General features: G+C 59.8%; 1 protein-coding gene across 1 annotated transcript in view; it reads right to left on the bottom strand.

The window, feature by feature from the left end:
* The window catches only part of SLC39A11 (solute carrier family 39 member 11), an 82,079-nt gene that overhangs the window by 2,956 nt on the left and 53,869 nt on the right, over positions 1–25,254 (bottom strand). Inside the window, exons 8-9 of the mRNA XM_084218630.1 lie at positions 22,524–22,622; positions 21,440–21,598 (exon numbers count right to left, since the gene is read on the bottom strand). Coding sequence (XP_084074756.1) covers positions 21,440–21,598; positions 22,524–22,622 — 258 coding nt within the window. The remainder of the gene's footprint in view (positions 1–21,439; positions 21,599–22,523; positions 22,623–25,254) is intronic.

Here is a 25,254-nt window from a genome sequence, read left to right as displayed (position 1 = left end):
ACACCTAGGGTTAGGGTTCCGCAAACTAAAAGGCCCAGGGCTCAGGCTCACTGCAGCTGCAAAGGGCATCCCAGGGGCATCGCAAAACTGCCACAAGCTGGCCTCCTCGAGGGCTTTCTCCTTGGCCCCTGCCCTAACCCTAGGCTGACTGGCTGCCCTGCCTAGGGTTAGGGTTAGGGTTAGGGTTACACCTAGGGTTAGGGTTCCGCAAACTAAAAGGCCCAGGGCTCCAGGCTCACTGCAGCTGCAAAGGGCATCCCAGGGGCATCGCAAAACTGCCACAAGCTGGCCTCCTCGAGGGCTTTCTCCTTGGCCCCCTGCCCTAACCCTAGGCTGACTGGCTGCCCTGCCTAGGGTTAGGGTTAGGGTTAGGGTTACCTAGGGTTAGGGTTCCGCAAACTAAAAGGCCCAGGGCTCCAGGCTCACTGCAGCTGCAAAGGGCATCCCAGGGGCATCGCAAAACTGCCACAAGCTGGCCTCCTCGAGGGCTTTCTCCTTGGCCCTGCCCTAACCCTAGGCTGACTGGCTGCCCTGCCTAGGGTTAGGGTTAGGGTTAGGGTTACACCTAGGGTTAGGGTTCCGCAAACTAAAAGGCCCAGGGCTCCAGGCTCACTGCAGCTGCAAAGGGCATCCCAGGGGCATCGCAAAACTGCCACAAGCTGGCCTCCTCGAGGGCTTTCTCCTTGGCCCCTGCCCTAACCCTAGGCTGACTGGCTGCCCTGCCTAGGGTTAGGGTTAGGGTTACACCTAGGGTTAGGGTTCCGCAAACTAAAAGGCCCAGGGCTCCAGGCTCACTGCAGCTGCAAAGGGCATCCCAGGGGCATCGCAAAACTGCCACAAGCTGGCCTCCTCGAGGGCTTTCTCCTTGGCCCCTGCCCTAACCCTAGGCTGACTGGCTGCCCTGCCTAGGGTTAGGGTTAGGGTTACACCTAGGGTTAGGGTTCCGCAAACTAAAAGGCCCAGGGCTCCAGGCTCACTGCAGCTGCAAAGGGCATCCCAGGGGCATCGCAAAACTGCCACAAGCTGGCCTCCTCGAGGGCTTTCTCCTTGGCCCCTGCCCTAACCCTAGGCTGACTGGCTGCCCTGCCTAGGGTTAGGGTTAGGGTTAGGGTTACACCTAGGGTTAGGGTTCCGCAAACTAAAAGGCCCAGGGCTCCAGGCTCACTGCAGCTGCAAAGGGCATCCCAGGGGCATCGCAAAACTGCCACAAGCTGGCCTCCTCGAGGGCTTTCTCCTTGGCCCCTGCCCTAACCCTAGGCTGACTGGCTGCCCTGCCTAGGGTTAGGGTTAGGGTTAGGGTTACACCTAGGGTTAGGGTTCCGCAAACTAAAAGGCCCAGGGCTCCAGGCTCACTGCAGCTGCAAAGGGCATCCCAGGGGCATCGCAAAACTGCCACAAGCTGGCCTCCTCGAGGGCTTTCTCCTTGGCCCCTGCCCTAACCCTAGGGCTGACTGGCTGCCCTGCCTAGGGGGTTAGGGTTAGGGTTACACCTAGGGTTAGGGTTCCGCAAACTAAAAGGCCCAGGGCTCCAGGCTCACTGCAGCTGCAAAGGGCATCCCAGGGGCATCGCAAAACTGCCACAAGCTGGCCTCCTCGAGGGCTTTCTCCTTGGCCCCTGCCCTAACCCTAGGCTGACTGGCTGCCCTGCCTAGGGTTAGGGTTAGGGTTAGGGTTACACCTAGGGTTAGGGTTCCGCAAACTAAAAGGCCCAGGGCTCCAGGCTCACTGCAGCTGCAAAGGGCATCCCAGGGGCATCGCAAAACTGCCACAAGCTGGCCTCCTCGAGGGCTTTCTCCTTGGCCCCTGCCCTAACCCTAGGCTGACTGGCTGCCCTGCCTAGGGTTAGGGTTAGGGTTAGGGTTACACCTAGGGTTAGGGTTCCGCAAACTAAAAGGCCCAGGGCTCCAGGCTCACTGCAGCTGCAAAGGGCATCCCAGGGGCATCGCAAAACTGCCACAAGCTGGCCTCCTCGAGGGCTTTCTCCTTGGCCCCTGCCCTAACCCTAGGCTGACTGGCTGCCTGCCTAGGGTTAGGGTTAGGGTTAGGGTTACACCTAGGGTTAGGGTTCCGCAAACTAAAAGGCCCAGGGCTCCAGGCTCACTGCAGCTGCAAAGGGCATCCCAGGGGCATCGCAAAACTGCCACAACCTGGCCTCCTCGAGGGCTTTCTCCTTGGCCCCTGCCCTAACCCTAGGCTGACTGGCTGCCCTGCCTAGGTTAGGGTTAGGGTTAGGGTTAGGGTTACACCTAGGGTTAGGGTTCCGCAAACTAAAAGGCCCAGGGCTCCAGGCTCACTGCAGCTGCAAAGGGCATCCCAGGGGCATCGCAAAACTGCCACAAGCTGGCCTCCTCGAGGGCTTTCTCCTTGGCCCCTGCCCTAACCCTAGGCTGACTGGCTGCCCTGCCTAGGGTTAGGGTTAGGGTTACACCTAGGTTAGGGTTCCGCAAACTAAAAGGCCCAGGGCTCCAGGCTCACTGCAGCTGCAAAGGGCATCCCAGGGGCATCGCAAAACTGCCACAAGCTGGCCTCCTCGAGGGCTTTCTCCTTGGCCCCTGCCCTAACCCTAGGCTGACTGGCTGCCCTGCCTAGGGTTAGGGTTAGGGTTAGGGTTACACCTAGGGTTAGGGTTCCGCAAACTAAAAGGCCCAGGGCTCCAGGCTCACTGCAGCTGCAAAGGGCATCCCAGGGGCATCGCAAAACTGCCACAAGCCTGGCCTCCTCGAGGGCTTTCTCCTTGGCCCCTGCCCTAACCCTAGGCTGACTGGCTGCCCTGCCTAGGGTTAGGGTTAGGGTTAGGGTTAGACCTAGGGTTAGGGTTCCGCAAACTAAAAGGCCCAGGGCTCCAGGCTCACTGCAGCTGCAAAGGGCATCCCAGGGGCATCGCAAAACTGCCACAAGCTGGCCTCCTCGAGGGCTTTCTCCTTGGCCCCTGCCCTAACCCTAGGCTGACTGGCTGCCCTGCCTAGGGTTAGGGTTAGGGTTAGGGTTACACCTAGGGTTAGGGTTCCGCAAACTAAAAGGCCCAGGGCTCCAGGCTCACTGCAGCTGCAAAGGGCATCCCAGGGGCATCGCAAAACTGCCACAAGCTGGCCTCCTCGAGGGCTTTCTCCTTGGCCCCTGCCCTAACCCTAGGCTGACTGGCTGCCCTGCCTAGGGTTAGGGTTAGGGTTAGGGTTACACCTAGGGTTAGGGTTCCGCAAACTAAAAGGCCCAGGGCTCCAGGCTCACTGCAGCTGCAAAGGGCATCCCAGGGGCATCGCAAAACTGCCACAAGCTGGCCTCCTCGAGGGCTTTCTCCTTGGCCCCTGCCCTAACCCTAGGCTGACTGGCTGCCCTGCCTAGGGTTAGGGTTAGGGTTAGGGTTACACCTAGGGTTAGGGTTCCGCAAACTAAAAGGCCCAGGGCTTCAGGCTCACTGCAGCTGCAAAGGGCATCCCAGGGGCATCGCAAAACTGCCACAAGCTGGCCTCCTCGAGGGCTTTCTCCTTGGCCCCTGCCCTAACCCTAGGCTGACTGGCTGCCCTGCCTAGGGTTAGGGTTAGGGTTAGGGTTAGGGTTACACCTAGGGTTAGGGTTCCGCAAACTAAAAGGCCCAGGGCTCCAGGCTCACTGCAGCTGCAAAGGGCATCCCAGGGGCATCGCAAAACTGCCACAAGCTGGCCTCCTCGAGGGCTTTCTCCTTGGCCCCTGCCCTAACCCTAGGCTGACTGGCTGCCCTGCCTAGGGTTAGGGTTAGGGTTACACCTAGGGTTAGGGTTCCGCAAACTAAAAGGCCCAGGGCTCCAGGCTCACTGCAGCTGCAAAGGGCATCCCAGGGGCATCGCAAAACTGCCACAAGCTGGCCTCCTCGAGGGCTTTCTCCTTGGCCCCTGCCCTAACCCTAGGCTGACTGGCTGCCCTGCCTAGGGTTAGGGTTAGGGTTAGGGTTACACCTAGGGTTAGGGTTCCGCAAACTAAAAGGCCCAGGGCTCCAGGCTCACTGCAGCTGCAAAGGGCATCCCAGGGGCATCGCAAAACTGCCACAAGCTGGCCTCCTCGAGGGCTTTCTCCTTGGCCCCTGCCTAACCCTAGGCTGACTGGCTGCCCTGCCTAGGTTAGGGTTAGGGTTAGGGTTACACCTAGGGTTAGGGTTCCGCAAACTAAAAGGCCCAGGGCTCCAGGCTCACTGCAGCTGCAAAGGGCATCCCAGGGGCATCGCAAAACTGCCACAAGCTGGCCTCCTCGAGGGCTTTCTCCTTGGCCCCTGCCCTAACCCTAGGCTGACTGGCTTGCCCTGCCTAGGGTTAGGGTTAGGGTTAGGGTTACACCTAGGGTTAGGGTTCCGCAAACTAAAAGGCCCAGGGCTTCAGGCTCACTGCAGCTGCAAAGGGCATCCCAGGGGCATCGCAAAACTGCCACAAGCTGGCCTCCTCGAGGGCTTTCTCCTTGGCCCCTGCCCTAACCTAGGCTGACTGGCTGCCCTGCCTAGGGTTAGGGTTAGGGGTTACACCTAGGGTTAGGGTTCCGCAAACTAAAAGGCCCAGGGCTCCAGGCTCACTGCAGCTGCAAAGGGCATCCCAGGGGCATCGCAAAACTGCCACAAGCTGGCCTCCTCGAGGGCTTTCTCCTTGGCCCCTGCCCTAACCCTAGGCTGACTGGCTGCCCTGCCTAGGGTTAGGGTTAGGGTTAGACCTAGGGTTAGGGTTCCGCAAACTAAAAGGCCCAGGGCTCCAGGCTCACTGCAGCTGCAAAGGGCATCCCAGGGGCATTGCAAAACTGCCACAAGCTGGCCTCCTCGAGGGCTTTCTCCTTGGCCCCTGCCCTAACCCTAGGCTGACTGGTTGCCCTGCCTAGGGTTAGGGTTAGGGTTAGGGTTAGGGTTACACCTAGGGTTAGGGTTCCGCAAACTAAAAGGCCCAGGGCTCCAGGCTCACTGCAGCTGCAAAGGGCATCCCAGGGGCATCGCAAAACTGCCACAAGCTGGCCTTCTCGAGGGCTTTCTCCTTGGCCCCTGCCCTAACCCTAGGCTGACTGGCTGCCCTGCCTAGGGTTAGGGTTAGGGTTAGGGTTACACCTAGGGTTAGGGTTCCGCAAACTAAAAGGCCCAGGGCTCCAGGCTCACTGCAGCTGCAAAGGGCATCCCAGGGGCATCGCAAAACTGCCACAAGCTGGCCTCCTCGAGGGCTTTCTCCTTGGCCCCTGCCCTAACCCTAGGCTGACTGGCTGCCCTGCCGAGGGTTAGGGTTAGGGTTACACCTAGGGTTAGGGTTCCGCAAACTAAAAGGCCCAGGGCTCCAGGCTCACTGCAGCTGCAAAGGGCATCCCAGGGGCATCGCAAAACTGCCACAAGCTGGCCTCCTCGAGGGCTTTCTCCTTGGCCCCTGCCCTAACCCTAGGCTGACTGGCTGCCCTGCCTAGGGTTAGGGTTAGGGTTAGGGTTACACCTAGGGTTAGGGTTCCGCAAACTAAAAGGCCCAGGGCTCCAGGCTCACTGCAGCTGCAAAGGGCATCCCAGGGGCATCGCAAAACTGCCACAAGCTGGCCTCCTCGAGGGCTTTCTCCTTGGCCCCTGCCCTAACCCTAGGCTGACTGGCTGCCCTGCCTAGGGTTAGGGTTAGGGTTAGGGTTACACCTAGGGTTAGGGTTCCGCAAACTAAAAGGCCCAGGGCTCCAGGCTCACTGCAGCTGCAAAGGGCATCCCAGGGGCATCGCAAAACTGCCACAAGCTGGCCTCCTCGAGGGCTTTCTCCTTGGCCCCTGCCCTAACCCTAGGCTGACTGGCTGCCCTGCCTAGGGTTAGGGTTAGGGTTAGGGTTAGGGTTAGGGTTAGGGTTAGGGTTAGGGTTAGGGTTAGACCTAGGGTTAGGGTTCCGCAAACTAAAAGGCCCAGGGCTCCAGGCTCACTGCAGCTGCAAAGGGCATCCCAGGGGCATTGCAAAACTGCCACAAGCTGGCCTCCTCGAGGGCTTTCTCCTTGGCCCCTGCCCTAACCCTAGGCTGACTGGTTGCCCTGCCTAGGGTTAGGGTTAGGGTTAGGGTTACACCTAGGGTTAGGGTTCCGCAAACTAAAAGGCCCAGGGCTCCAGGCTCACTGCAGCTGCAAAGGGCATCCCAGGGGCATCGCAAAACTGCCACAAGCTGGCCTCCTCGAGGGCTTTCTCCTTGGCCCCTGCCCTAACCCTAGGCTGACTGGCTGCCCTGCCTAGGGTTAGGGTTAGGGTTACACCTAGGGTTAGGGTTCCGCAAACTAAAAGGCCCAGGGCTCCAGGCTCACTGCAGCTGCAAAGGGCATCCCAGGGGCATCGCAAAACTGCCACAAGCTGGCCTCCTCGAGGGCTTTCTCCTTGGCCCCTGCCCTAACCCTAGGCTGACTGGCTGCCCTGCCTAGGGTTAGGGTTAGGGTTAGGGTTACACCTAGGGTTAGGGTTCCGCAAACTAAAAGGCCCAGGGCTCCAGGCTCACTGCAGCTGCAAAGGGCATCCCAGGGGCATCGCAAAACTGCCACAAGCTGGCCTCCTCGAGGGCTTTCTCCTTGGCCCCTGCCCTAACCCTAGGCTGACTGGCTGCCCTGCCTAGGGTTAGGGTTAGGGTTAGGGTTACACCTAGGGTTAGGGTTCCGCAAACTAAAAGGCCCAGGGCTCCAGGCTCACTGCAGCTGCAAAGGGCATCCCAGGGGCATCGCAAAACTGCCACAAGCTGGCCTTCTCGAGGGCTTTCTCCTTGGCCCCTGCCCTAACCCTAGGCTGACTGGCTGCCCTGCCTAGGGTTAGGGTTAGGGTTAGGGTTACACCTAGGGTTAGGGTTCCGCAAACTAAAAGGCCCAGGGCTCCAGGCTCACTGCAGCTGCAAAGGGCATCCCAGGGGCATCGCAAAACTGCCACAAGCTGGCCTCCTCGAGGGCTTTCTCCTTGGCCCCTGCCCTAACCCTAGGCTGACTGGCTGCCCTGCCTAGGGTTAGGGTTAGGGTTAGGGTTAGGGTTACACCTAGGGTTAGGGTTCCGCAAACTAAAAGGCCCAGGGCTCCAGGCTCACTGCAGCTGCAAAGGGCATCCCAGGGGCATCGCAAAACTGCCACAAGCTGGCCTCCTCGAGGGCTTTCTCCTTGGCCCCTGCCCTAACCCTAGGCTGACTGGCTGCCCTGCCTAGGGTTAGGGTTAGGGTTAGGGTTAGGGTTACACCTAGGGTTAGGGTTCCGCAAACTAAAAGGCCCAGGGCTCCAGGCTCACTGCAGCTGCAAAGGGCATCCCAGGGGCATCGCAAAACTGCCACAAGCTGGCCTCCTCGAGGGCTTTCTCCTTGGCCCCTGCCCTAACCCTAGGCTGACTGGCTGCCCTGCCTAGGGTTAGGGTTAGGGTTAGGGTTAGGGTTACACCTAGGGTTAGGGTTCCGCAAACTAAAAGGCCCAGGGCTCCAGGCTCACTGCAGCTGCAAAGGGCATCCCAGGGGCATCGCAAAACTGCCACAAGTTGGCCTCCTCGAGGGCTTTCTCCTTGGCCCCTGCCCTAACCCTAGGCTGACTGGCTGCCCTGCCTAGGGTTAGGGTTAGGGTTAGGGTTAGGGTTAGGGTTAGACCTAGGGTTAGGGTTCCGCAAACTAAAAGGCCCAGGGCTCCAGGCTCACTGCAGCTGCAAAGGGCATCCCAGGGGCATCGCAAAACTGCCACAAGCTGGCCTTCTCGAGGGCTTTCTCCTTGGCCCCTGCCCTAACCCTAGGCTGACTGGCTGCCCTGCCTAGCGTTAGGGTTAGGGTTAGGGTTACACCTAGGGTTAGGGTTCCGCAAACTAAAAGGCCCAGGGCTCCAGGCTCACTGCAGCTGCAAAGGGCATCCCAGGGGCATCGCAAAACTGCCACAAGCTGGCCTCCTCGAGGGCTTTCTCCTTGGCCCCTGCCCTAACCCTAGGCTGACTGGCTGCCCTGCCTAGGGTTAGGGTTAGGGTTAGGGTTAGGGTTACACCTAGGGTTAGGGTTCCGCAAACTAAAAGGCCCAGGGCTCCAGGCTCACTGCAGCTGCAAAGGGCATCCCAGGGGCATCGCAAAACTGCCACAAGCTGGCCTCCTCGAGGGCTTTCTCCTTGGCCCCTGCCCTAACCCTAGGCTGACTGGCTGCCCTGCCTAGGGTTAGGGTTAGGGTTAGGGTTACACCTAGGGTTAGGGTTCCGCAAACTAAAAGGCCCAGGGCTCCAGGCTCACTGCAGCTGCAAAGGGCATCCCAGGGGCATCGCAAAACTGCCACAAGCTGGCCTCCTCGAGGGCTTTCTCCTTGGCCCCTGCCCTAACCCTAGGCTGACTGGCTGCCCTGCCTAGGGTTAGGGTTAGGGTTAGGGTTAGGGTTACACCTAGGGTTAGGGTTCCGCAAACTAAAAGGCCCAGGGCTCCAGGCTCACTGCAGCTGCAAAGGGCATCCCAGGGGCATCGCAAAACTGCCACAAGCTGGCCTCCTCGAGGGCTTTCTCCTTGGCCCCTGCCCTAACCCTAGGCTGACTGGCTGCCCTGCCTAGGGTTAGGGTTAGGGTTAGGGTTAGGGTTAGGGTTACACCTAGGGTTAGGGTTCCGCAAACTAAAAGGCCCAGGGCTCCAGGCTCACTGCAACTGCAAAGGGCATCCCAGGGGCATCGCAAAACTGCCACAAGCTGGCCTCCTCGAGGGCTTTCTCCTTGGCCCCTGCCCTAACCCTAGGCTGACTGGCTGCCCTGCCTAGGGTTAGGGTTAGGGTTAGGGTTAGGGTTACACCTAGGGTTAGGGTTCCGCAAACTAAAAGGCCCAGGGCTCCAGGCTCACTGCAGCTGCAAAGGGCATCCCAGGGGCATCGCAAAACTGCCACAAGCTGGCCTCCTCGAGGGCTTTCTCCTTGGCCCCTGCCCTAACCCTAGGCTGACTGGCTGCCCTGCCTAGGGTTAGGGTTAGGGTTAGGGTTAGACCTAGGGTTAGGGTTCCGCAAACTAAAAGGCCCAGGGCTCCAGGCTCACTGCAGCTGCAAAGGGCATCCCAGGGGCATCGCAAAACTGCCACAAGCTGGCCTCCTCGAGGGCTTTCTCCTTGGCCCCTGCCCTAACCCTAGGCTGACTGGCTGCCCTGCCTAGGGTTAGGGTTAGGGTTAGACCTAGGGTTAGGGTTAGACCTAGGGTTAGGGTTCCGCAAACTAAAAGGCCCAGGGCTCCAGGCTCACTGCAGCTGCAAAGGGCATCCCAGGGGCATCGCAAAACTGCCACAAGCTGGCCTCCTCGAGGGCTTTCTCCTTGGCCCCTGCCCTAACCCTAGGCTGACTGGCTGCCCTGCCTAGGGTTAGGGTTAGGGTTAGACCTAGGGTTAGGGTTAGACCTAGGGTTAGGGTTCCGCAAACTAAAAGGCCCAGGGCTCCAGGCTCACTGCAGCTGCAAAGGGCATCCCAGGGGCATCGCAAAACTGCCACAAGCTGGCCTCCTCGAGGGCTTTCTCCTTGGCCCCTGCCCTAACCCTAGGCTGACTGGCTGCCCTGCCTAGGGTTAGGGTTAGGGTTACACCTAGGGTTAGGGTTCCGCAAACTAAAAGGCCCAGGGCTCCAGGCTCACTGCAGCTGCAAAGGGCATCCCAGGGGCATCGCAAAACTGCCACAAGCTGGCCTCCTCGAGGGCTTTCTCCTTGGCCCCTGCCCTAACCCTAGGCTGACTGGCTGCCCTGCCTAGGGTTAGGGTTAGGGTTACACCTAGGGTTAGGGTTCCGCAAACTAAAAGGCCCAGGGCTCCAGGCTCACTGCAGCTGCAAAGGGCATCCCAGGGGCATCGCAAAACTGCCACAAGCTGGCCTCCTCGAGGGCTTTCTCCTTGGCCCCTGCCCTAACCCTAGGCTGACTGGCTGCCCTGCCTAGGGTTAGGGTTAGGGTTAGGGTTAGGGTTACACCTAGGGTTAGGGTTCCGCAAACTAAAAGGCCCAGGGCTCCAGGCTCACTGCAGCTGCAAAGGGCATCCCAGGGGCATCGCAAAACTGCCACAAGCTGGCCTCCTCGAGGGCTTTCTCCTTGGCCCCTGCCCTAACCCTAGGCTGACTGGCTGCCCTGCCTAGGGTTAGGGTTAGGGTTAGGGTTAGGGTTAGGGTTACACCTAGGGTTAGGGTTCCGCAAACTAAAAGGCCCAGGGCTCCAGGCTCACTGCAGCTGCAAAGGGCATCCCAGGGGCATCGCAAAACTGCCACAAGCTGGCCTCCTCGAGGGCTTTCTCCTTGGCCCCTGCCCTAACCCTAGGCTGACTGGCTGCCCTGCCTAGGGTTAGGGTTAGGGTTAGGGTTACACCTAGGGTTAGGGTTCCGCAAACTAAAAGGCCCAGGGCTCCAGGCTCACTGCAGCTGCAAAGGGCATCCCAGGGGCATCGCAAAACTGCCACAAGCTGGCCTCCTCGAGGGCTTTCTCCTTGGCCCCTGCCCTAACCCTAGGCTGACTGGCTGCCCTGCCTAGGGTTAGGGTTAGGGTTAGGGTTACACCTAGGGTTAGGGTTCCGCAAACTAAAAGGCCCAGGGCTCCAGGCTCACTGCAGCTGCAAAGGGCATCCCAGGGGCATCGCAAAACTGCCACAAGTTGGCCTCCTCGAGGGCTTTCTCCTTGGCCCCTGCCCTAACCCTAGGCTGACTGGCTGCCCTGCCTAGGGTTAGGGTTAGGGTTAGGGTTAGGGTTAGACCTAGGGTTAGGGTTCCGCAAACTAAAAGGCCCAGGGCTCCAGGCTCACTGCAGCTGCAAAGGGCATCCCAGGGGCATCGCAAAACTGCCACAAGCTGGCCTCCTCGAGGGCTTTCTCCTTGGCCCCTGCCCTAAACCTAGGCTGACTGGCTGCCCTGCCTAGGGTTAGGGTTAGGGTTAGACCTAGGGTTAGGGTTCCGCAAACTAAAAGGCCCAGGGCTCCAGGCTCACTGCAGCTGCAAAGGGCATCCCAGGGGCATCGCAAAACTGCCACAAGCTGGCCTTCTCGAGGGCTTTCTCCTTGGCCCCTGCCCTAACCCTAGGCTGACTGGCTGCCCTGCCTAGGGTTAGGGTTAGGGTTAGGGTTAGGGTTACACCTAGGGTTAGGGTTCCGCAAACTAAAAGGCCCAGGGCTCCAGGCTCACTGCAGCTGCAAAGGGCATCCCAGGGGCATCGCAAAACTGCCACAAGCTGGCCTCCTCGAGGGCTTTCTCCTTGGCCCCTGCCCTAACCCTAGGCTGACTGGCTGCCCTGCCTAGGGTTAGGGTTAGGGTTAGGGTTAGGGTTACACCTAGGGTTAGGGTTCCGCAAACTAAAAGGCCCAGGGCTCCAGGCTCACTGCAGCTGCAAAGGGCATCCCAGGGGCATCGCAAAACTGCCACAAGCTGGCCTCCTCGAGGGCTTTCTCCTTGGCCCCTGCCCTAACCCTAGGCTGACTGGCTGCCCTGCCTAGCGTTAGGGTTAGGGTTAGGGTTACACCTAGGGTTAGGGTTCCGCAAACTAAAAGGCCCAGGGCTCCAGGCTCACTGCAGCTGCAAAGGGCATCCCAGGGGCATCGCAAAACTGCCACAAGCTGGCCTCCTCGAGGGCTTTCTCCTTGGCCCCTGCCCTAACCCTAGGCTGACTGGCTGCCCTGCCTAGGGTTAGGGTTAGGGTTAGGGTTAGGGTTACACCTAGGGTTAGGGTTCCGCAAACTAAAAGGCCCAGGGCTCCAGGCTCACTGCAGCTGCAAAGGGCATCCCAGGGGCATCGCAAAACTGCCACAAGCTGGCCTCCTCGAGGGCTTTCTCCTTGGCCCCTGCCCTAACCCTAGGCTGACTGGCTGCCCTGCCTAGGGTTAGGGTTAGGGTTAGACCTAGGGTTAGGGTTAGACCTAGGGTTAGGGTTCCGCAAACTAAAAGGCCCAGGGCTCCAGGCTCACTGCAGCTGCAAAGGGCATCCCAGGGGCATCGCAAAACTGCCACAAGCTGGCCTCCTCGAGGGCTTTCTCCTTGGCCCCTGCCCTAACCCTAGGCTGACTGGCTGCCCTGCCTAGGGTTAGGGTTAGGGTTAGACCTAGGGTTAGGGTTAGACCTAGGGTTAGGGTTCCGCAAACTAAAAGGCCCAGGGCTCCAGGCTCACTGCAGCTGCAAAGGGCATCCCAGGGGCATCGCAAAACTGCCACAAGCTGGCCTCCTCGAGGGCTTTCTCCTTGGCCCCTGCCCTAACCCTAGGCTGACTGGCTGCCCTGCCTAGGGTTAGGGTTAGGGTTACACCTAGGGTTAGGGTTCCGCAAACTAAAAGGCCCAGGGCTCCAGGCTCACTGCAGCTGCAAAGGGCATCCCAGGGGCATCGCAAAACTGCCACAAGCTGGCCTCCTCGAGGGCTTTCTCCTTGGCCCCTGCCCTAACCCTAGGCTGACTGGCTGCCCTGCCTAGGGTTAGGGTTAGGGTTACACCTAGGGTTAGGGTTCCGCAAACTAAAAGGCCCAGGGCTCCAGGCTCACTGCAGCTGCAAAGGGCATCCCAGGGGCATCGCAAAACTGCCACAAGCTGGCCTCCTCGAGGGCTTTCTCCTTGGCCCCTGCCCTAACCCTAGGCTGACTGGCTGCCCTGCCTAGGGTTAGGGTTAGGGTTAGGGTTAGGGTTACACCTAGGGTTAGGGTTCCGCAAACTAAAAGGCCCAGGGCTCCAGGCTCACTGCAGCTGCAAAGGGCATCCCAGGGGCATCGCAAAACTGCCACAAGCTGGCCTCCTCGAGGGCTTTCTCCTTGGCCCCTGCCCTAACCCTAGGCTGACTGGCTGCCCTGCCTAGGGTTAGGGTTAGGGTTAGGGTTAGGGTTAGGGTTACACCTAGGGTTAGGGTTCCGCAAACTAAAAGGCCCAGGGCTCCAGGCTCACTGCAGCTGCAAAGGGCATCCCAGGGGCATCGCAAAACTGCCACAAGCTGGCCTCCTCGAGGGCTTTCTCCTTGGCCCCTGCCCTAACCCTAGGCTGACTGGCTGCCCTGCCTAGGGTTAGGGTTAGGGTTAGGGTTACACCTAGGGTTAGGGTTCCGCAAACTAAAAGGCCCAGGGCTCCAGGCTCACTGCAGCTGCAAAGGGCATCCCAGGGGCATCGCAAAACTGCCACAAGCTGGCCTCCTCGAGGGCTTTCTCCTTGGCCCCTGCCCTAACCCTAGGCTGACTGGCTGCCCTGCCTAGGGTTAGGGTTAGGGTTAGGGTTACACCTAGGGTTAGGGTTCCGCAAACTAAAAGGCCCAGGGCTCCAGGCTCACTGCAGCTGCAAAGGGCATCCCAGGGGCATCGCAAAACTGCCACAAGTTGGCCTCCTCGAGGGCTTTCTCCTTGGCCCCTGCCCTAACCCTAGGCTGACTGGCTGCCCTGCCTAGGGTTAGGGTTAGGGTTAGGGTTAGACCTAGGGTTAGGGTTCCGCAAACTAAAAGGCCCAGGGCTCCAGGCTCACTGCAGCTGCAAAGGGCATCCCAGGGGCATCGCAAAACTGCCACAAGCTGGCCTCCTCGAGGGCTTTCTCCTTGGCCCCTGCCCTAAACCTAGGCTGACTGGCTGCCCTGCCTAGGGTTAGGGTTAGGGTTAGACCTAGGGTTAGGGTTCCGCAAACTAAAAGGCCCAGGGCTCCAGGCTCACTGCAGCTGCAAAGGGCATCCCAGGGGCATCGCAAAACTGCCACAAGCTGGCCTTCTCGAGGGCTTTCTCCTTGGCCCCTGCCCTAACCCTAGGCTGACTGGCTGCCCTGCCTAGGGTTAGGGTTAGGGTTAGGGTTAGGGTTACACCTAGGGTTAGGGTTCCGCAAACTAAAAGGCCCAGGGCTCCAGGCTCACTGCAGCTGCAAAGGGCATCCCAGGGGCATCGCAAAACTGCCACAAGCTGGCCTCCTCGAGGGCTTTCTCCTTGGCCCCTGCCCTAACCCTAGGCTGACTGGCTGCCCTGCCTAGGGTTAGGGTTAGGGTTAGGGTTAGGGTTACACCTAGGGTTAGGGTTCCGCAAACTAAAAGGCCCAGGGCTCCAGGCTCACTGCAGCTGCAAAGGGCATCCCAGGGGCATCGCAAAACTGCCACAAGCTGGCCTCCTCGAGGGCTTTCTCCTTGGCCCCTGCCCTAACCCTAGGCTGACTGGCTGCCCTGCCTAGGGTTAGGGTTAGGGTTAGGGTTAGGGTTAGACCTAGGGTTAGGGTTCCGCAAACTAAAAGGCCCAGGGCTCCAGGCTCACTGCAGCTGCAAAGGGCATCCCAGGGGCATCGCAAAACTGCCACAAGCTGGCCTCCTCGAGGGCTTTCTCCTTGGCCCCTGCCCTAACCCTAGGCTGACTGGCTGCCCTGCCTAGGGTTAGGGTTAGGGTTAGGGTTAGGGTTACACCTAGGGTTAGGGTTCCGCAAACTAAAAGGCCCAGGGCTCCAGGCTCACTGCAGCTGCAAAGGGCATCCCAGGGGCATCGCAAAACTGCCACAAGCTGGCCTCCTCGAGGGCTTTCTCCTTGGCCCCTGCCCTAACCCTAGGCTGACTGGCTGCCCTGCCTAGGGTTAGGGTTAGGGTTAGGGTTAGGGTTAGACCTAGGGTTAGGGTTCCGCAAACTAAAAGGCCCAGGGCTCCAGGCTCACTGCAGCTGCAAAGGGCATCCCAGGGGCATCGCAAAACTGCCACAAGCTGGCCTCCTCGAGGGCTTTCTCCTTGGCCCCTGCCCTAACCCTAGGCTGACTGGCTGCCCTGCCTAGCGTTAGGGTTAGGGTTAGGGTTACACCTAGGGTTAGGGTTCCGCAAACTAAAAGGCCCAGGGCTCCAGGCTCACTGCAGCTGCAAAGGGCATCCCAGGGGCATCGCAAAACTGCCACAAGCTGGCCTCCTCGAGGGCTTTCTCCTTGGCCCCTGCCCTAACCCTAGGCTGACTGGCTGCCCTGCCTAGGGTTAGGGTTAGGGTTAGGGTTAGGGTTAGGGTTACACCTAGGGTTAGGGTTCCGCAAACTAAAAGGCCCAGGGCTCCAGGCTCACTGCAGCTGCAAAGGGCATCCCAGGGGCATCGCAAAACTGCCACAAGCTGGCCTCCTCGAGGGCTTTCTCCTTGGCCCCTGCCCTAACCCTAGGCTGACTGGCTGCCCTGCCTAGGGTTAGGGTTAGGGTTAGGGTTAGGGTTAGACCTAGGGTTAGGGTTCCGCAAACTAAAAGGCCCAGGGCTCCAGGCTCACTGCAGCTGCAAAGGGCATCCCAGGGGCATCGCAAAACTGCCACAAGCTGGCCTCCTCGAGGGCTTTCTCCTTGGCCCCTGCCCTAACCCTAGGCTGACTGGCTGCCCTGCCTAGGGTTAGGGTTAGGGTTAGGGTTACACCTAGGGTTAGGGTTCCGCAAACTAAAAGGCCCAGGGCTCCAGGCTCACTGCAGCTGCAAAGGGCATCCCAGGGGCATCGCAAAACTGCCACAAGCTGGCCTCCTCGAGGGCTTTCTCCTTGGCCCCTGCCCTAACCCTAGGCTGACTGGCTGCCCTGCCTAGGGTTAGGGTTAGGGTTACACCTAGGGTTAGGGTTCCGCAAACTAAAAGGCCCAGGGCTCCAGGCTCACTGCAGCTGCAAAGGGCATCCCAGGGGCATCGCAAAACTGCCACAAGCTGGCCTCCTCGAGGGCTTTCTCCTTGGCCCCTGCCCTAACCCTAGGCTGACTGGCTGCCCTGCCTAGGGTTAGGGTTAGGGTTAGGGTTAGGGTTACACCTAGGGTTAGGGTTCCGCAAACTAAAAGGCCCAGGGCTCCAGGCTCACTGCAGCTGCAAAGGGCATCCCAGGGGCATCGCAAAACTGCCACAAGCTGGCCTCCTCGAGGGCTTTCTCCTTGGCCCCTGCCCTAACCCTAGGCTGACTGGCTGCCCTGCCTAGGGTTAGGGTTAGGGTTAGGGTTACACCTAGGGTTAGGGTTCCGCAAACTAAAAGGCCCAGGGCTCCAGGCTCACTGCAGCTGCAAAGGGCATCCCAGGGGCATCGCAAAACTGCCACAAGCTGGCCTCCTCGAGGGCTTTCTCCTTGGCCCCTGCCCTAACCCTAGGCTGACTGGCTGCCCTGCCTAGGGTTAGGGTTAGGGTTACACCTAGGGTTAGGGTTCCGCAAACTAAAAGGCCCAGGGCTCCAGGCTCACTGCAGCTGCAAAGGGCATCCCAGGGGCATCGCAAAACTGCCACAAGCTGGCCTCCTCGAGGGCTTTCTCCTTGGCCCCTGCCCTAACCCTAGGCTGACTGGCTGCCCTGCCTAGGGTTAGGGTTAGGGTTAGGGTTAGGGTTACACCTAGGGTTAGGGTTCCGCAAACTAAAAGGCCCAGGGCTCCAGGCTCACTGCAGCTGCAAAGGGCATCCCAGGGGCATCGCAAAACTGCCACAAGCTGGCCTCCTCGAGGGCTTTCTCCTTGGCCCCTGCCCTAACCCTAGGCTGACTGGCTGCCCTGCCTAGGGTTAGGGTTAGGGTTAGGGTTAGGATTAGACCTAGGGTTAGGGTTCCGCAAACTAAAAGGCCCAGGGCTCCAGGCTCACTGCAGCTGCAAAGGGCATCCCAGGGGCATCGCAAAACTGCCACAAGCTGGCCTCCTCGAGGGCTTTCTCCTTGGCCCCTGCCCTAAACCTAGGCTGACTGGCTGCCCTGCCTAGGGTTAGGGTTAGGGTTAGACCTAGGGTTAGGGTTCCGCAAACTAAAAGGCCCAGGGCTCCAGGCTCACTGCAGCTGCAAAGGGCATCCCAGGGGCATCGCAAAACTGCCACAAGCTGGCCTTCTCGAGGGCTTTCTCCTTGGCCCCTGCCCTAACCCTAGGCTGACTGGCTGCCCTGCCTAGGGTTAGGGTTAGGGTTAGGGTTACACCTAGGGTTAGGGTTCCGCAAACTAAAAGGCCCAGGGCTCCAGGCTCACTGCAGCTGCAAAGGGCATCCCAGGGGCATCGCAAAACTGCCACAAGCTGGCCTCCTCGAGGGCTTTCTCCTTGGCCCCTGCCCTAACCCTAGGCTGACTGGCTGCCCTGCCTAGGGTTAGGGTTAGGGTTAGGGTTACACCTAGGGTTAGGGTTCCGCAAACTAAAAGGCCCAGGGCTCCAGGCTCACTGCAGCTGCAAAGGGCATCCCAGGGGCATCGCAAAACTGCCACAAGCTGGCCTCCTCGAGGGCTTTCTCCTTGGCCCCTGCCCTAACCCTAGGCTGACTGGCTGCCCTGCCTAGCGTTAGGGTTAGGGTTAGGGTTACACCTAGGGTTAGGGTTCCGCAAACTAAAAGGCCCAGGGCTCCAGGCTCACTGCAGCTGCAAAGGGCATCCCAGGGGCATCGCAAAACTGCCACAAGCTGGCCTCCTCGAGGGCTTTCTCCTTGGCCCCTGCCCTAACCCTAGGCTGACTGGCTGCCCTGCCTAGGGTTAGGGTTAGGGTTAGGGTTAGGGTTACACCTAGGGTTAGGGTTCCGCAAACTAAAAGGCCCAGGGCTCCAGGCTCACTGCAGCTGCAAAGGGCATCCCAGGGGCATCGCAAAACTGCCACAAGCTGGCCTCCTCGAGGGCTTTCTCCTTGGCCCCTGCCCTAACCCTAGGCTGACTGGCTGCCCTGCCTAGGGTTAGGGTTAGGGTTAGGGTTAGGGTTAGACCTAGGGTTAGGGTTCCGCAAACTAAAAGGCCCAGGGCTCCAGGCTCACTGCAGCTGCAAAGGGCATCCCAGGGGCATCGCAAAACTGCCACAAGCTGGCCTCCTCGAGGGCTTTCTCCTTGGCCCCTGCCCTAACCCTAGGCTGACTGGCTGCCCTGCCTAGGGTTAGGGTTAGGGTTAGGGTTAGGGTTACACCTAGGGTTAGGGTTCCGCAAACTAAAAGGCCCAGGGCTCCAGGCTCACTGCAGCTGCAAAGGGCATCCCAGGGGCATCGCAAAACTGCCACAAGCTGGCCTCCTCGAGGGCTTTCTCCTTGGCCCCTGCCCTAACCCTAGGCTGACTGGCTGCCCTGCCTAGGGTTAGGGTTAGGGTTAGGGTTAGGGTTACACCTAGGGTTAGGGTTCCGCAAACTAAAAGGCCCAGGGCTCCAGGCTCACTGCAGCTGCAAAGGGCATCCCAGGGGCATCGCAAAACTGCCACAAGCTGGCCTCCTCGAGGGCTTTCTCCTTGGCCCCTGCCCTAACCCTAGGCTGACTGGCTGCCCTGCCTAGGGTTAGGGTTAGGGTTAGGGTTAGGGTTAGACCTAGGGTTAGGGTTCCGCAAACTAAAAGGCCCAGGGCTCCAGGCTCACTGCAGCTGCAAAGGGCATCCCAGGGGCATCGCAAAACTGCCACAAGCTGGCCTCCTCGAGGGCTTTCTCCTTGGCCCCTGCCCTAACCCTAGGCTGACTGGCTGCCCTGCCTAGGGTTAGGGTTAGGGTTAGGGTTACACCTAGGGTTAGGGTTCCGCAAACTAAAAGGCCCAGGGCTCCAGGCTCACTGCAGCTGCAAAGGGCATCCCAGGGGCATCGCAAAACTGCCACAAGCTGGCCTCCTCGAGGGCTTTCTCCTTGGCCCCTGCCCTAACCCTAGGCTGACTGGCTGCCCTGCCTAGGGTTAGGGTTAGGGTTACACCTAGGGTTAGGGTTCCGCAAACTAAAAGGCCCAGGGCTCCAGGCTCACTGCAGCTGCAAAGGGCATCCCAGGGGCATCGCAAAACTGCCACAAGCTGGCCTCCTCGAGGGCTTTCTCCTTGGCCCCTGCCCTAACCCTAGGCTGACTGGCTGCCCTGCCTAGGGTTAGGGTTAGGGTTAGGGTTAGGGTTACACCTAGGGTTAGGGTTCCGCAAACTAAAAGGCCCAGGGCTCCAGGCTCACTGCAGCTGCAAAGGGCATCCCAGGGGCATCGCAAAACTGCCACAAGCTGGCCTCCTCGAGGGCTTTCTCCTTGGCCCCTGCCCTAACCCTAGGCTGACTGGCTGCCCTGCCTAGGGTTAGGGTTAGGGTTAGGGTTAGGATTAGACCTAGGGTTAGGGTTCCGCAAACTAAAAGGCCCAGGGCTCCAGGCTCACTGCAGCTGCAAAGGGCATCCCAGGGGCATCGCAAAACTGCCACAAGCTGGCCTCCTCGAGGGCTTTCTCCTTGGCCCCTGCCCTAAACCTAGGCTGACTGGCTGCCCTGCCTAGGGTTAGGGTTAGGGTTAGACCTAGGGTTAGGGTTCCGCAAACTAAAAGGCCCAGGGCTCCAGGCTCACTGCAGCTGCAAAGGGCATCCCAGGGGCATCGCAAAACTGCCACAAGCTGGCCTTCTCGAGGGCTTTCTCCTTGGCCCCTGCCCTAACCCTAGGCTGACTGGCTGCCCTGCCTAGGGTTAGGGTTAGGGTTAGGGTTACACCTAGGGTTAGGGTTCCGCAAACTAAAAGGCCCAGGGCTCCAGGCTCACTGCAGCTGCAAAGGGCATCCCAGGGGCATCGCAAAACTGCCACAAGCTGGCCTCCTCGAGGGCTTTCTCCTTGGCCCCTGCCCTAACCCTAGGCTGACTGGCTGCCCTGCCTAGGGTTAGGGTTAGGGTTAGGGTTACACCTAGGGTTAGGGTTCCGCAAACTAAAAGGCCCAGGGCTCCAGGCTCACTGCAGCTGCAAAGGGCATCCCAGGGGCATCGCAAAACTGCCACAAGCTGGCCTCCTCGAGGGCTTTCTCCTTGGCCCCTGCCCTAACCCTAGGCTGACTGGCTGCCCTGCCTAGCGTTAGGGTTAGGGTTAGGGTTACACCTAGGGTTAGGGTTCCGCAAACTAAAAGGCCCAGGGCTCCAGGCTCACTGCAGCTGCAAAGGGCATCCCAGGGGCATCGCAAAACTGCCACAAGCTGGCCTCCTCGAGGGCTTTCTCCTTGGCCCCTGCCCTAACCCTAGGCTGACTGGCTGCCCTGCCTAGGGTTAGGGTTAGGGTTAGGGTTAGGGTTACACCTAGGGTTAGGGTTCCGCAAACTAAAAGGCCCAGGGCTCCAGGCTCACTGCAGCTGCAAAGGGCATCCCAGGGGCATCGCAAAACTGCCACAAGCTGGCCTCCTCGAGGGCTTTCTCCTTGGCCCCTGCCCTAACCCTAGGCTGACTGGCTGCCCTGCCTAGGGTTAGGGTTAGGGTTAGGGTTAGGGTTACACCTAGGGTTAGGGTTCCGCAAACTAAAAGGCCCAGGGCTCCAGGCTCACTGCAGCTGCAAAGGGCATCCCAGGGGCATCGCAAAACTGCCACAAGCTGGCCTCCTCGAGGGCTTTCTCCTTGGCCCCTGCCCTAACCCTAGGCTGACTGGCTGCCCTGCCTAGGGTTAGGGTTAGGGTTAGGGTTAGGGTTACACCTAGGGTTAGGGTTCCGCAAACTAAAAGGCCCAGGGCTCCAGGCTCACTGCAGCTGCAAAGGGCATCCCAGGGGCATCGCAAAACTGCCACAAGCTGGCCTCCTCGAGGGCTTTCTCCTTGGCCCCTGCCCTAACCCTAGGCTGACTGGCTGCCCTGCCTAGGGTTAGGGTTAGGGTTAGGGTTAGGGTTACACCTAGGGTTAGGGTTCCGCAAACTAAAAGGCCCAGGGCTCCAGGCTCACTGCAGCTGCAAAGGGCATCCCAGGGGCATCGCAAAACTGCCACAAGCTGGCCTCCTCGAGGGCTTTCTCCTTGGCCCCTGCCCTAACCCTAGGCTGACTGGCTGCCCTGCCTAGGGTTAGGGTTAGGGTTAGGGTTAGGGTTACACCTAGGGTTAGGGTTCCGCAAACTAAAAGGCCCAGGGCTCCAGGCTCACTGCAGCTGCAAAGGGCATCCCAGGGGCATCGCAAAACTGCCACAAGCTGGCCTCCTCGAGGGCTTTCTCCTTGGCCCCTGCCCTAACCCTAGGCTGACTGGCTGCCCTGCCTAGGGTTAGGGTTAGGGTTACACCTAGGGTTAGGGTTCCGCAAACTAAAAGGCCCAGGGCTCCAGGCTCACTGCAGCTGCAAAGGGCATCCCAGGGGCATCGCAAAACTGCCACAACCTGGCCTCCTCGAGGGCTTTCTCCTTGGCCCCTGCCCTAACCCTAGGCTGACTGGCTGCCCTGCCTAGGGTTAGGGTTAGGGTTAGGGTTACACCTAGGGTTAGGGTTCCGCAAACTAAAAGGCCCAGGGCTCCAGGCTCACTGCAGCTGCAAAGGGCATCCCAGGGGCATCGCAAAACTGCCACAAGCTGGCCTCCTCGAGGGCTTTCTCCTTGGCCCCTGCCCTAACCCTAGGCTGACTGGCTGCCCTGCCTAGGGTTAGGGTTAGGGTTAGGGTTACACCTAGGGTTAGGGTTCCGCAAACTAAAAGGCCCAGGGCTCCAGGCTCACTGCAGCTGCAAAGGGCATCCCAGGGGCATCGCAAAACTGCCACAAGCTGGCCTCCTCGAGGGCTTTCTCCTTGGCCCCTGCCCTAACCCTAGGCTGACTGGCTGCCCTGCCTAGGGTTAGGGTTAGGGTTAGGGTTAGGGTTAGGGTTAGGGTTAGGGTTAGGGTTAGGGTTACACCTAGGGGTCAGGCTTCTGCAAACTAAAAGGCCCAGGGCTCCGGGCACACTGCAGCTGCAAAGGGCATCCCAGGGGCATCGCAAAACTGCCACAATGGCGAGGGGGGTCTCACCTGGTCTGTGCCTCGGGAATGATGTCGTCCATCACCACGTAGACCATGGCTCCGGCAGCGAAGCCCAGCGCGTATGGCAGCAGCGGCTCGGCCAGCACCACGGCCAAGGCGCCCAGCAGCCCGGCCAGGGGCTCCACCATCCCACTCAGCTGCCCATACCTGCCAGACAAACAGCCAAAACACCCCTGGGGAGCTGGGGCAGGGCTGGCCCAGCCATCCCACAGGGATCACCCCGTCCCCGCTGTTCCCTCTCCAGTGCCCTGAGGAGTCAGACACCGGCCAAGGCACCTGGACTGTGGGAACAGCAAAGGGTTTGACATAACTTTGACAATTTCCCAGCTGAGTTTTCCAGGCAGGATCTAATTGCTGCCCCCAGCAGCTCTGTGGGATTTGGGGATCCAGCTCCCAGGCAGTTGGAACACTCGGCCCACTCCTGCAGGACACCACGCTCTGCCCACTCCTTTTCTTTCCCTCTAGGACTGTTCCCACCTCTCTGGCTAACGGGAAATCCCTCCCCAGCAGCAGCAATCCTGCTGCAAGTCCCAACACTTGAGGAGGTGGGTGGGAGGAAAGGAAAACAAAACTTTGGAGCAGTTTGGGAGCCTGCCCTGCCCTCCATCCCTCACCCAGAGCAGGGCACGGGCAGGAACGCAGCTCCTGCTGCCAGGGTTTGTGCCCTTGGCCTTTGCACCTCAGGGAAAAGGGGAAAAAATAGAAGTGGGGTTGAAATCCAGCCTGAAGGGAAAGAAAAGTGAAGTGACATAAAAATTAAATAGGAATAAGAAGAGGAAGAAGGAGGAGGAAGAAGGAGGAGGAAGTAGGAGGAAGAAGGAAGAAGGAAGAGAGAGGAGAGAGGAGAGAAGAGAGAGGAGAGAGGAGAGAAGAGAGAGGAGAGGCAGTGCAGGATCTGGGAGCTCAGCACAGGCACTGGAATGGGATGTGGTGATGGTTGGGATCAGGGATTCAGCCCTGGGATGAGGTGATGGTTGGGATCAGGGATTCAGCCCTGGGATGAGGTGATGGTTGGGATCAGGGATTCAGCCCTGCTGGAGGCTTCTTTCCCTGGGGCTGAGGGAGGGCTCACCAGAAGGCTTTCCAGGGGGAAAATCCAGCGCCACGCAGGGGCAGGCTGACAGCCAGGCCCTCGGGGAAGTTCTGGATCCCAATCCCAATGGCCAAGTTCCTAAAAGAAGCACAAATAGATCCATTTGTTTATGCTGGGGGCAAAGCTCAGCCTGGGATAGGCTGCTGGGAAAAAGGGACGTGATTGGGGATTCAGTGGAAGAGCTCCCAGCCCCAATTTAACAGGATGCCAGCAAATTCCATCCCCCAACAGCCACAGGGCTTTGCTTCCCCTCCTCTCCCCCTCCTGCATCCCACAGGAAGGGAACCCTTGGAACTTCCAGGGTCGAACTCAGGGCAGGGGAGAGCGGGGCTGTCCGTGGAACCCCAGAATCCTGGAATGGTTTGGGTGGGAAAGGATTTTAAAACTCATCCCATTCCTCTCCCTGCCATGGCAGGGACACCTCCAGCCACCCCAGGCTGCTCCCAGCCCTGCCCAGCCTGGCCTTGGACGCTTCCCGGGATCCAGGGGCAGCCACAGCTGCTCTGGGAACCCCATCCCAGGGCCTGCCCACCCTGCCAGGGAAGGATTTTGTCTTCCCAGGGAAGAATTCCCCAAGCAGCTCCTGTTGGAATCCATGGCTGGCACGTCCACCTCCCACCTTGGCAGCTCTGCAGGGCTTTGGGATTTTGGGGGGACGTTTCAGGCTCCTGTTTGCACTCTGGGCTCCCCACATCCCCGCTCCACCCCGGGACCTTCCTCCAGCTTTGCTGGGCTGTGCTGGTGGCCCTGGGGCACACCAGGAGCGGGACCAGCCTGGGGGGCTCCAGCAGGGAGGGTTTGGCTCGGAGTGACCTCCAGGGAGATCCCAGAGCCTCTCCCAGCCCAGCTCCTGCTCTGCCAGCAGCTGCCAGCTCCCTTTTCTCACCCCCTCGCTTCCTCTCTGAGTAAAATAAGCCCGGTGAGAAAAACCTCTCTGGGTTGTTTAAACTTCTCCCAGGGTTTACAGAAGAGGGGAGGGGAAGGGGGAGAGGCTCTGGGTTTCCCTGAGCAGGACAGGCCTTTACAATCACAAACATTATTCCAGGCAAAGAGAGGGAGGACGGAGGGGGAAAACCATCCCAGCTGGAAAACACTGGAGCCGCTGTCTGGGCTCTGGGGTTTTTTTTCCCTCCTTCCCTCGCTGGGCACAAAGCAGCTATTGCTGCTCCCGGCCACAACAAATTAACAGGGAGGGAGTGTGAATGGAGGGGTCTGTGTGGGAAGGGCGGGGAGCTGCCCCCACCCCGATCCCACCGGGAACAGGGACCCCCAGGCTGACCCCCGAGGGGCAGGAGGAAGGGATGGAGCTGGGGGGAGATCCAGGAGAAACCCAGCAGGGGTTTGTCCCTGCTCTCCTTCCCACACATCCCCCAGGAGAATCCATCTGGGCTCCCCAAAACCAGGAATGACCCCAGGACCATCCATCTGGCTACCCAAAACCAGGAACTCCCCAAAACCAGGAATAACCCCAGGAAAATCCAGCCACACTCCCCAAAACCACGAATAACTCCAGGACAATCCTGCCAGGCTCCCCAAAACCAGGAATAAGCCCAGGACAAGCGATAGTCCTGTCCCAAGGGATGCTCCATCCCAAATGATACTCCATCCCTAGGGATATTCCCATCCCAGGGGATATCCCTGTCCCAAGGGACACTCCATCCCAAGGGATTCTCCATCCCAAGGGACACTCCATCCCAAGGGAATACTCCCATCCTGAGGAATACTCCATCCCTAGGGATATTCCTGTCCCAGGGGATATCCCTGTCCCAAGGTATATTCTCAAGGGATATTCCCAAGGGATATCCCCATCCCAAGGGACACTCCATCCCAAGGGATACTCCATCCCAAGGGACATCCCACCCCAAGGGATATCCCCATCCCAAGGGACACTCCATCCCAAGGGATATCCCCATCCCAAGGGACGCTCCATCCCAAGGGACACTCCATCCCAAGGGACATCCCATCCCAAGGGACATCCCATCCCAAGGGACATCCCATCCCAAGGGACGCTCCATCCCAAGGGACGCTCCATCCCTTCCATCCCTAGGGATATTCCCATCCCGAGGGACGCTGGGACGCTCCGGTGCCCAGGGCCATGCCGTCCCTCGGGCCGGGCCGGGCACAGCCCGCACCTTCCCCCGCAGCCCCGGGGCGAGCAGGAGCAATCAAAGCCGCATTGTGTCCAGGGGAACAAAGGCGCCTTTTGACGGAAATAGGTGGGGATTCTTGGAAGGCTTCCCCCGGCTGCAAGGGAATACATTGTAAAAACACGGGCACAGGGACACGGCCTCGGGTGGCACGGGGACACGGGGGACACGGGGGACACGGGGGATACGGCCACGAACCAACACGAGAATCTGCGGGGTGAAGGGTCCCGGAGAGAGGAGAAGACAGCTGGGGTAAGGGGTAGGGAGAGGGGGGACTCAGATCCCATCTGGTGGGATTTTTGCCACCCCTGGAGGTGCCCGAGGATGTGGCACTCGGTGACAAGGTGGGGATCAGGCCCAGGATGGACTTGGTGATCCTGGAGAGCTTTCCCAACCTCGGCGATCCTGGGATTCTGTGCAGGGGGCAGCTGTGTCCAGCTGGACAACCTGCAGCTCATCCAGGGACAATCGCACCTGGGGATTTGCCAGAGTGTCCCCAGGCTCTGCCACCAGCACAGAAACGTCACAGAAATGTTCCAACGGCCTCGGTGTCCTGGGAAGCA

The sequence above is a fragment of the Fringilla coelebs genome (genome assembly GCF_963513975.1).
Source record: "Fringilla coelebs genome assembly, chromosome: 19".
In the NCBI taxonomy this organism is placed as follows: Eukaryota; Metazoa; Chordata; class Aves; order Passeriformes; family Fringillidae; genus Fringilla; species Fringilla coelebs.
This window is presented reverse-complemented; position numbering and strand designations above follow the sequence as displayed.